We start from the raw sequence: 12,331 nt of genomic DNA, 5'->3' as shown, positions 1-12,331 counted from the left end.
GCTTTCAAATTTTAATTAGCCCTTCCTCTGCTAGTGCAAATGATTGAAAATACACCGAGCCTGATATAGGTGAGCATATCGCATGTCACTTCTCACTAACAGCAGAGCATTAAAACAATGTTAAAATGATGCAGCTGAAAACATCCCAGACACACCCCTCACCCCTAGCCATCCAATGTAAATGACACCAACAAACTGGCAGGAGGAGGGATATGTTAAGTGGAGACTGTGGAATGATTTGAGATTTTCAGTTTCTATTCCGAGGACTCATTTAAGTGAGGTCAACTGCATAATGTATATCACTTTTAACATTTTTCTGACAACAGTGTGACCTCCAGAGCCACACGCTCTCATCAGTCATTCCGTTATCCCTTTCCATCAGACTAGTTTTCAGTTCACACTCCTTCATCGCTCTCTGCTTTGTCAAGCCCAAGATTCTTTAGTGATGGAAGCTACCCGGAGCATTATGTAGTGTTGGCTGCAGTGGACTGGAGGTAAGATGGGCTGTGTCAGAGATTGAAGTATGCGCGCTATTTCAACCCTGAGATAAAGAAAGAAAGATCACAGGACTTGACCAGAGAAACAACAGGTTATTTTAAAAGAGTGGACTTTTCAAGTAGCTTGTACAAAATATTAGCTTTCAGACAGAGTTTAAATACTCCAAATTAAGTTTGGAAATTGTAATTTGATCAATGGCAGTCAGCAAGGTATTAATTTTGCTGAACATAGAGACCGGGAGGGGGGGCGCAGGGGTGGGGGGGGGTAGATTTTGACTTTTGGGTGATCGACCAGTGGAGCATGCTAAAAGGCGGCTGCCGCCACATCAACAACAGGAACAGGGCGGCAAGTCATTGCCCAACATTTCCGGGGCACTGATATCACGATTCCACTGGACGGGAGGCCTCCAAGTCTACTCCATGATTTCTTCTAATGACACAACTGCAGTTATGAAGCACATAACTAGGATAGAGAGATGGGCAACAAACCACTTACCTCAATGGCATTTCGCCGCCTTCTTTAGTATTGCATTGCACTTTGAAATAATGAAAGCAAGCCTCAACGCCAGTTATTTCTGCATGCTACTATTTACTTCAAATAAGGTTTTGTGTCTGTGTTGAGAGTAAAACTTCTTCTTATGCCATTTTTTCTCCTTCTCAATCTTAGTTGTCTCTGTTCCACATATCATCCTCTCAGGTGTTTAGATGATCTTGTCACCGACATCTGGGAAAATTGCAGTGAACTGACTTGTCAGGAGATGTGGGATAGGTTCAAGGAAACACCCCTCCTTTTAGGAGATGACAGACTTCTTCTCAGCACCTCTCCAGAATGGTCAAACGGTCATGGGTAGGGGAATGGAATGCACAGTGCAGCATCTTCTAACAGTCATGTTGCTCAGAGCATCATGTTACAACATTGTGGGGGGGTCAAATAAACTATCCCACTCATTCAAAATGTGCCTGATGGATATATAATCATTGGAAACAGGTTTATTCCACATTGAGAAATTAAATATTGCAGAAGATATTAGAATCTTCAGTTGAATTATGCAGTTAATTTCCACCTTTGTCTGTGTGCCCATTCTGATTAAACTTGCATAAAAAGGAAATACCCTGAGGTGAAATAATAACAGAAGCTAAATGATAAACTTTGGCCAGCTGTCACATGAATTTCCAGTCTGTTGCTTTTAAAAAAATAATTTTGCATTGTTAATATTTCAGACTGTGATTTTTCTGTTCTGGTGACATTGTTCCCATGATGGAGCCCCATCAGGAGTATTCACTGAACTTTCCAACTACAACCACTTTCAAGTTTAAAATAAAAGCAGAAAGCGTTGGAAACACAGCAACTTGGCCAGCTTCTGAAACAAGAAAAGATGGATAACATTTAGGGTGGGAAACTTTGATCTGCACTAATTAAATACTGATGCAGTGTCCCAATCAAAACATGAACTTATCTTTCTCCCTTAAGATAGTGATTGACCTGTGCACTTTCAGCATTTTCCACTTTTATTTCAGACTTAGAAAATTTGGGCAATGGTTTTTTTAAATATAAATAGTCCCTACTTCAGGTTTATTTTAAAATAAATGCCATCAGAAAAGCTTTAACAGTGGTCTGGGTGCAGCTATTGCAAAGGTTCCTTCAGTATTTTCAATCTGATGAAATCAAGTATCACACTTTTGAGTGACAACTTATCACGTGGTGTTTGTAAAGACCTTAATCTACAGCATGCAACCACACGAGGCACATTCCAGGGACAAGGCCACTCTGTGACCTTAGCTCTTTATTACAGGACACCAGAAGTGATGACCCTGCGTGGGACCTCCCTTTATATACCTGTGTAAGGAGTGTCTCCCACAAGTTCACCCCCTGTGGTCAAGGTGTGCATCTAAGTTGAGTGTATACAGTAATACAGTGGTGTTACATTGTAGTTACAAATATGACAGTGATCACATCTCGGTTTGCGTTTCCAGCGGTAAAAAGAGACAAACTGAAAATCACAGAATGGACTGGGCTGTGCTGTAGGTTAGATGGTGTTCTGCTACCACTTGGGTCTGGATTCAAATTCAGCACAGACTGGTGGGATTAAAGTCTGCTGGCTGCAAGGTCCTACATGAAATGAACCCGGTGAGCCTCTATCCAGTTCTCCATATTTGGCTCCAAACTGGCAATGGTACTCCAAGAACGGCTATGCCTGGGATGCCTTCATGCTGGCGCGGGTGGGGGGTTATCGTTTTCAGGTATGCACTGATGGTTGCCCGCTGTGAGTGCAGTTTGGAGAAAAAGAGTCACACCGCCCATGATTTTCCATCCATTGATTTTATGTAAAATTCCAGGCAGTATTGGCCCATGATTTTCTAATGTGTATTCAGAAATTTACCTCTGGGACCTGGAGATTATAATCTTACTGGTGACTTTCCCACTGAATGGCGGGAATGCACCTCTTAAAGGGATGCTGCATTCCCTTTTGGCTTCTTTCATTTCGGAGGTACTTGAAGAAGAATCGTCTATGAAATGAGTCGCAGGCAAATCCCCAGCTTCTCAGAAATCTCGCTGGAGGCAATTGTGGAAGAGATGAGGATGAGGGGGTGAGGAGGGAACTCCTGTTCCCCAGCAATACTAGAAGCGTTGCCAAACACTCTGTCCACCAAGCATGGAGAGAGATTGCAGAAGTGGTCAGTTCCAGGTGTGTCACCCACCAGGACCTGGATACAGTGTAGGAAGCGCTTCAATGATCTCACTGAGTAGCAAAAGTGAATTTATCCTGCTCTCTCTCGACAAAACATGGCAGCCATCATTCACCCACCCCCTCCCCCCCACCATTGTCTCCGCAAGATCTTACAAATCCCCTGGGAGGACAGACGCACCAACGTTAGTGTCCTCGACCAGGTCAACATCCCCAGCATTGAAGCACTGACCACACTTGATCAGCTCCGCTGGGCAGGCCACATTGTTCGCATGCCAGACACGAGACTCCCAAAGCAAGCGCTCTAGTCGGAACTCTTTCACGGCAAACGAGCCAAAGGTGGGCAGCGGAAACGTTACAAGGACACCCTCAAAGCCTCCCAGATAAAGTGCAACATCCCCACTAATACACCTGGGAGTCCCTGGCCATAGACTACCCTAAGTGGAGGAAGTGCATCCGGGAGAGCGCTGAGCACCTCGAGTCTCATACTGAGAGCATGCAGAAATCAAGTGCAGGCAGCGGAAAGAGCGTGCAGCAAACCAATCCCACCCACCCCTTCCCTCAACGACTATCTGTCCCACCTGTAACAGAGACTGTGGTTCTCGTATTGGACTGTTCAGCCACCTAAGAATTCATTTTAAGAGCGGAAGCAAGTCATCCTCGATTCCAAGGGACTGCCTATGATGATGACCATTGTCAAGAATTGCCTTCCCATCTGACACATTGTTCACTGCCCAGCACAAGGCCACACTGCACCACCTCATTCTCATTATGCTCACCTCTTCCTTGCTCCCTTCACACCAGCCACCAGCACCATTCTCCTCTCACTTGCTAGCTTTTGGTCAATCACCAATTTCTCTCAGGACTCCTTCCTCACTTCACACTCTCCATACTTGGTTCCCATTCAACACCTCCTCATCCTGATGGAATTTAGCTCCTACTCTCTCTCTGCATCTGCACTACCAGCACAAGCCCCACACATCTGCACTCTCCTTTCATTTACTTTTTCTCTCTCTCTCTGCAGAACAAAATATTGCACAATAATTACAAGAGGACCACTCAACCTCATGATCCTCGGCGAGCTGGAGCAACAAGAATGCATAAAAATTTGTGGCCCTGATAGTACCGTGTACATTGGCCATTTTGAGGCTGGGGGCTTAATATCCTGAGGTGGAAAGGATTAGGGGGGTGGGGAGTTTCACAGCCACCAAAGTTCGTTGCCTGGTCCAGCAGGGAGCAGGTACTGCTCCAGGATTCTGCACAGATCTGTCTGGTGAAATGCAACCTCCTGACACACAGTTCCACTGATATGTCCAGGAAACTGACTCTTGGCCTATAGACTCTGTGGGCTGGCTAAGGGCTTCTCCAAGCAGCTCCCCCTGCTGTGTTCTAACAGGCTGAGCTGTTGCTCGTCCTCGTCCTCTTCCTCTAAGTGTTCATTCATTCAGCACAAAGAACATAGGGGCATATGAACAGGAGTAGGCCATTCAGCCCCTCAAGCCTGTTCTGCCATTCAATTACATCACGGCTGATCTGTATCTTAATTCCATCCACCTCCCTTGGCTCCACATCCTTTAATATCCTTGGCAAGCAGAAATCTATCGCTCTCAAATTTTAAATTATAATTGAGCTGGCATCTACTGCTTTTTATGAGAGAGATCCACACTTCGAATGCACTTTGCATGAAGATGTGTTTCCTAACTTCTCTCCTGAATAGCCAGACTCGGATTTTAAGATTATGTCCCCCTTGTCCTCGACTTCACCACCAGTGGAAAAAGTTTCTCTCTATCTACCCTACAATTCCTTGCAAAATCCTAAAAACTTCAATCAAATCACCCCTGAACTATCGAGGGAATACAAGCCTATTTTATGTAATTTCTCCTCATAATTTAATTCTTGGAGCCCTGGAAACATTTTGGTGAATCTACGCTGCGCACCTTCCAAGGTCAATATAACCTAAGGTACAGTGCCCAGAACTATACACAGTGCTCCAGATGTAGTCTAACCAGAGCATTGTATAGCTGCAACAAAATGTCCTTCCTTTTATATTCTAGTCCTCTAATTATAAAGGCTAACATTCCATTAACCTTTTTTAATTCTTTTTTTGTACCAAACTACTACGTTTTAGTGATCTGTGTATGAGGATCCGGTCTACACTACTTACTATACCACCAATATTTGTGCCATCGGCAAACTTGGTTATATGGTTCCCCATTGTGTTATCTAAGTCATTAATAAATATAGTGAATAGCTGAGGCCCCAACACAGTTCCTCAAGGGACACCACTAGTCATTTCCTTCCAATTCGTGTACATATCTATTACCCTACTCTCTGTCTTCTACCGCCTAACCAGTCGTCAATAATTTGCCTTCAATTCCATGAGCTTTAACAGTCTCTTATGTTGGACCTTGTCAAATGCCTTCTGGAATTCCATATAAACTACATCCATAGACATCCCCCTGTCTCCTACTTTAGTTACTTCCTCAAAAAAATCAATTAGGTTCGTTAGACATGATCTATCCATTACACAGCCATGTTGGCTCTCTCTAACCAGCTTAAATTTCTCCAAGTGCTCAGTCACTCTGTCCTTAGTTATAGATTCCAATAACTTCCCCACAACAGATGTCGATTAACAGGTCTATAATTTCCTGGTTTCTCTTTCATAAATAATGGAATTTTATTTGCAATTTTCCAATCTAAAGGCACAATTCCTGAATCAGGAGCACTTTGGAAGATTATGACTAAAGCATCTCCAACTTCATCAGCTACTTCCTTTAAAAACCCAGGGTGGAAACCATCAGTTCCTGGGGATTTGTCAGTCATTAGTGCCATTATTTTTTCTAATGCTATTTCCTTGTTTACACTAACTTTAGTGAGTTCCATTCCTTGATTCATTATTAATTTTGCTGGAATGTCAGGTATATTATCCTCTTCCTCTACAGTGAGAAGCAAAATGGCACCCATAATAAGCTGGAATTGCTTACTCAGGGATGAGTAAGATAAACAAATGAAAATGAAGCAATCTCCAAGTCCAGAAATGCCTTGACAATGCATTAATCAAAAGGCACAGAGTTTCTATTAATCCATGTTAATGGAAACGAGTGTCCTTTTAAATTTTCCTGCAAGTCCCTTCGGTCGGTTTCTGAAACCAATCCCGGAGGCATTACTGAGTAGTTGGCCACTGAGCAGCACTTCCATCTTGGCCAATTAAAATCAGGATCCTAATTACATCATGGGACTCTGATTTAAATATATTCTTCAGGCACCCACTGGATACAGGGAAGTGCGTCTTAGAACGGAATCAGTTGCTCCGTGAAAGTCGCGATGGGTCAGCTCAGGATGGGAGAAGTGCTGGAAAGTGGATTTCCCCGATTTTAACTGGTCACCCACCCAGTTCTTGTAAGGAGATGGGGTGGAAGGGTTACAATCTAAGCCACAGTTACTATCGTATAACCCTGTGCTCCACACGGCTATTATATTAAAAACTTTCTGTGCAAACAAATTTAACAAAAATACAAAAATGGTTGATTAGCAGATACAAATTTCTAAAAAAAACTGTCGTTTGAAATTTATTCTGAACGGTAATAAACTTTACTGAAATAACCCCCAAAAAGCTCTGTTTTTACACTATGTTATTTGATTGATAGATCTTCCCAGCTTAGAAAAGTTGCTTCACTCAGTTGCTAGGAGGTGGATGTTAACAGACCATCTTCTAACTCTCCAGTGAGCTTTCCCTCCCTGTGGGAAGATACCAGATGTCTGTGACTCCTCTACATGTAAGATCACAAACCCACATACCATGGACAGCCACAGGCATGAGCTCACATCGTACTAACAATGAAGCAGCAATAGAAGAGCTTTATGCGTGTGAGTCAAGCAGTAAATAGTTTCTCAAAAAATATCCTCCTCAGGTTAGTTTGCAGTTTCAAGATTTACATTTTGTATACATTTGGAATGAATAAGTGCCATAATCAGAAAATAGGAAATTAGTTTTTCACATATTCCAATATAAGTATTTGAATATTTTGTGTGTAGATATTTTCCCCAAATTTCAGCCATATTGTATTTATTATAAAATTAAACTTTCTACAAATATTAAATTTATAAAGGTGATAAACAACTTCATCAAGGCAGCATCTCATTTTAATTACAGGCTACAGTGATGAGAATCTTTCCCTAAAATTTCACTTGAATGTTCAACAAAAGTTGATACTTACTGAAAGAAAGGCATGGACAATGTCTGCCTTAATGGAACTCAATGGCTTGTCCTTGATCACCACAAATATCTGCTCCTCTTTGTCCAGATTGATGAAGTTACCAAACCATGACTTTTTGGCAAGTCTAAATAAAAAGAAACAAGTATTTTGACCACAGATGTCTGAAACATTTTCATTTCCTTCTACATGCCACCTTCCCTCAGCATGTCATCTAGCCCATCAATTGTGTATAGTTTTCTGAAGCGTTAAGAGAAACCAACATATCTCCATTGATGAACTGACAAGAGTTGTATGCCATTGGACCGAATAGGCAGAACTGTCAGCTTTTACCTTTACTTCAGTTTTCTAGTTAACGACTAAGATTAGAATTCGGCAATCCCATCATACTGACAAAGAGTTATTAGAACATCAGTTACCACTAGGATTTCACTATGGAACCAAACAAACATTGAAATCAATGTTTATGCATAGCTGCTAGGAATTTTGAATTGGTTACAGGAAAAATTGGCTTTCATATTTTAAGACTATGATCTTACATAGGGCATAGAAATGTCCCTGTCATCTATACAGCTAAAGGACAGTATTCTTGATGGTTGCATTTTTCTCCAATTCAAAAGTACTTAATTGGCTGTAAAATGCTTTGGGGGTCCTGAAAGGCGCTATATAAATGCAAGTCTTTCTTTTATAACATTGGATTGAATGAGAATTTATCAACTCCATCAGGTGATCTGAAGTAAAGAAATACTCTGTTTAACAACAATTTCGTTATATATTGTATTTTAAATTCAGTTTAAAGGGTAGTATTATAATAGAGAATAATTTGTATTCCATATAACCGAGCTGGCTTTCACCTCTCTCCAGAGCATCCTCTAAGTGAAGAGTGAATTAATAAATTAGGGGTAACTCCAGCTCCCTAATTGCTATTTTAATAATTCCATCACAGACTAGGTTATATTTCTAGATCCATGGCTTATTGGGACTGTAACTAAATATAATATTGTGTTGTAGCAAGATTCCATTCCTTGTTCTCTGCATGAATATTTGTACAAGGCCACTCCATTGTAATAGAAGCATTCTGTAAGCCAGAATATGGTTGTATCTTTGGTCTTGCACTGTTCCTGTCCCCAGCCTGCAGGGTGTGAAGCTGTCGGGTTCACCAAGCGTTAGTGGTCATGGGTACATGAGAAAATCTCTTCTTTTAAAAAAAAAAGAGCATTTCAGGATTGGTTTTTAATAAACCAATTTAAAGCTTCATTAAGCAGAAAAGTAAATCAGAATGCAAGCTTATTAATCTGGATTCAGCATGCTAAGGGAAAGCCAATCGTTATTGGCAAATATATAATTTTCAAATACTTGAATATAATGCTGTCATATAAAATAAAGTAGCATTAAATAGTAATTAAGAAACTTACCAGAGATTCTAAAATGTAAGAAAATGAAAGGGTTTGTGATTTCCTGCTTAACTGTAGTGTCAGCGGTGGCTCAGTGAGTACCACTCTCGCCTCTGAGTCAGAAGGTTGTGAGTTCAAGTCCCACTTCAGGCACATGAGCACAAAAAAAAACTAGGCTGGCACTCCCGTGCAGTGCTGAGAGATGAGACATTAAACCGAGGTCCCGTCTGCTTTCTCATGTGGATGTAAAAGATCCCATGGCACTATTTCGAAGAAGAGCAGGGGAGTTATCCATGGTGTCCTGGCCAATATTTATCCCTCAATCAACATAACAAAAAAACAGATTATCTGGTCAGTATCACATTGCTGTTTGTGGGAGCTTGCTTGTATGCAAATTGGCTGCTGTGTTTTCTACATTATAACAGTGACTACACTCCAAAAGTACTTAATTGGCTGTAAAGGGCTTTGAGACGTCCGGTGGTCATGAAAGGCGCGATACAAATCCAAGTCTTTCTTTTAACCAGCCAAAGATCACAATCTCCTGTGTATCTCCATCATGCCAGTAAATCGTGGCATTCCTCCTGCGTTGGGATAGGGCTATCGAAGCATGCATAGTAATAACAAATTCTCTTTAGTAAAACTGCATGGCTTATAGTTTGGCTTGTGCTTTCATTGTTGGGATAGCCTTGTTTCAAAAGCTGTCTTATTCTTCTTGCTGGAGAGTGAAACATACATTGCCCAGTGGGCGTTGAGGACAGGAGGAGGTGAGAAAAAAGAAATACAGAGAAAAAACAAAGAAAAGAGGCTAAGAAGGAAGGAGAATACATTAAAGTTACTAGGCTGACTCCAGCGATCTTTATAATAGATATAACTTGCCTCTTTTAACCATGTTTACAATTTTTGCTTGAGACGATGGTTTATGTATACAGCCTGCAACTGAGAATCTAACATTTAGGAATTGACCAATGTTGATAACTTTGAAAGCAAGTCTCTATTCACGCTATTTTCCCAGGATAGTACAACTGAGCTAACTCGTGTGTGACAAATTATTAAAAACGTAGGAACATAAGAATATAACAATGAACCATTTCAGTCCAGAGTCCAAAAACAAAATACAGAGTTCACTACCCTTCAATTGTTTTTCTTGGCAAATGTCTGTCCAGCTCTCTCTTAAAGTTACTGATGCGATCAGCCTCAATCACATCCCTTGGCAGCCCATTGCATTCACTGCTCTGTGTGTGATGTAGTTATAGCTGATCCGTCAATTCACCTTCCCTCTTCTGAGCTTCACCCTATGTCCTCTCATTGTTGTTTTCAGGGCTGTAGTAACCGCTTTTCAACTTGTTCCATACCCGAAGGAGATATTTCACAACTCTCAAGAAAAATATATTCCAGTGAGGAAAGGGTGTAAAAGAAAATAGCCATCTGTGGCTAACTAAAGAAATAAAGGACAGTATCCAATTAAAAACAAGGGCATACAAAGTGGCCAAAACTAGGAGGAACTGGGAACGACTGGGAAGCTTTTAAAAGCCAGCAAAGAACGACGAAAAAAATGATTAAGAAAGGGAAGATAGACTATGAAAGTAAATTAGCACAAAATATAAAAACAGATAGCAAGAGTTTCTATAGGTATATAAAAAGGAAAAGAGTGGCTAAATTAAATGTTGGTTCCTTAGAGGACGAGACCGGGGAATTAGTAATGGGGAACATGGAGATGGCAGAAACTCTGAACAAATATTTTGTATCAGTTTTTACAGTAGAGGACACTAACAATATTCCAACAGTGGATCGTCAAGGGGCTATGGGAGGGGGGTGTGGGGGTTGGGGGGGAAATTTAACACAATCACAATCACTAAGGAGGTGGTACTCAGTATGATAATGGGACTAAAGGCAGATAAATCCCCCTCGACCTGATGGCTTGCATCCTAGGGTCTTAAGAGAAGTAGCGGCAGGGATTGTGGATGCATTGGTTGTAATTTACCAAAATTCCCTGGATTCTGGGGAGGTCCCAGCAGATTGGAAAACTGAAAATGTAACGCCCCTATTTAAAAAAGGAGGCAGACAAAAAGCAGGAAACTATAGACCAGTTAGCCTAACATCTGTGGTTTGGAAAATATTGGAGTCCATTATTAAAGAAGCAGTAGCAGGACATTTGGATAAGCAAAATTCAGTCAGGCAGGGTCAGCATGGATTTATGAAGGGGAAGTCATGTTTGACAAATTTGCTGGAGTTCTTTGAGGATGTAATGAACAGGGTGGATAAAGGGGAACCAGTGGATGTGGTGTATTTGAACTTCCAGAAGGCATTTGACAAGGTGCCACATAAAAGACTGCTGTACAAGATAAAAGTTCACGGGGTTGGGGGTAATATATTAGCATGGATAGAGGATTGGCTAACTAACAGACAACAGAGTCGGGATAAATGGTTCATTCTCTGGTTGGCAACCAGTAACTAGTGGGGTGCCGCAGGGATCAGTGCTGGGACCCCAACTATTTGCAATCTATATTAACGACTTGGAAGAAGGGACCAAGTGTAACGTAGCCAAGTTTGCTGATGATATAAAGATGGGAGGAAAAGCAACGTGTGAGGAGGACACAAAAAATCTGCAAAAGGACATAGACAGGCTAAGTGAGTGGCCAGAAATTTGGCAGATGGCGTATAATGCTGGAAAGTATTTGGCAGAAAAAAATCAAAGAGCAAGTTATTATTTAAATGGAGAAAGATTGCACAGTGCTGCAGTACAGCAGGACCTGGGGGTACTTGTGCATGAAACGCAAAAGGATCGTATGCAGATACAGCAAGTGATCAGGAAGGCCAATGGTATCTTGGCCTTTATTGCAAAGGGGATGGAGTATAAAAGCAGGGAATACTTGCTACAGCTATACAAGGTATTGGTGAGGACACACCTGGAATACTGCGTGCAGTTTTGGTTTCCATATTTACGAAAGGATATACTTGCTTTGGAGGCAGTTCAGAGAAGGTTCACTATGCAGCTTTGGAGGTGCGTGGAGAGGCGTGAGTTCCGGGGTCGGCGAGAGGCCTATAAAGGCCCAACGCGGCGGCAGTCGGGAGCAGCGTCGGAGGTGCATGGAGAGGCGTGAGTTCTGGGGTCGGCGAGAGGCCTATAAAGGCCCAACGCGGCGGCAGTCGGGAGCAGAGTCGAGGAGGTGCGTGGAAAGGCGTGAGTTCCGGGGTCGGCGAGAGGCCTATAAAGGCCCAACGCGGCGGCAGTCGGGAGCAGAGTCGAGGAGGTGCGTGGAGAGGCGTACTTGTGCAGCTACAGGGAGAAGGCTAAAAAGAAGTAGAAAGAAACAGAAAGGTGACGTCACAGCCAAGGGAGTAAGTGATTGGCTGGTGATTGGTGAGTAGTTTCTCTTTTTTCTCTTCTATAACAGTGAGTAAACTTTAGCATTGTTGTTGCTTATCAAAGGGTTAAGTCATGGCAGGACAGCTCGGTCACATGTTATGCTCCTCCTGTACCATGTGGGAACTCAGGGATGACACCAGTGTTCCTGACGACTACGTGTGCGGGAAGTGTA

General features: G+C 42.1%; 1 protein-coding gene across 3 annotated transcripts in view; it reads right to left on the bottom strand.

Annotated features, from left to right (window-relative positions):
* brsk2b (BR serine/threonine kinase 2b) overlaps positions 1 to 12,331 on the bottom strand; it is a 927,534-nt gene that overhangs the window by 221,849 nt on the left and 693,354 nt on the right. For all 3 annotated transcript variants that reach the window (XM_070899634.1, XM_070899633.1, XM_070899635.1), the window contains one exon: positions 7,402 to 7,525. In XM_070899634.1, the coding sequence (XP_070755735.1) occupies positions 7,402 to 7,525 (124 nt within the window). The remainder of the gene's footprint in view (positions 1 to 7,401; positions 7,526 to 12,331) is intronic.

This window comes from Pristiophorus japonicus, chromosome 14, assembly GCF_044704955.1.
Source record: "Pristiophorus japonicus isolate sPriJap1 chromosome 14, sPriJap1.hap1, whole genome shotgun sequence".
NCBI lineage: Eukaryota > Metazoa > Chordata > Chondrichthyes > Pristiophoridae > Pristiophorus > Pristiophorus japonicus.
This window is presented reverse-complemented; position numbering and strand designations above follow the sequence as displayed.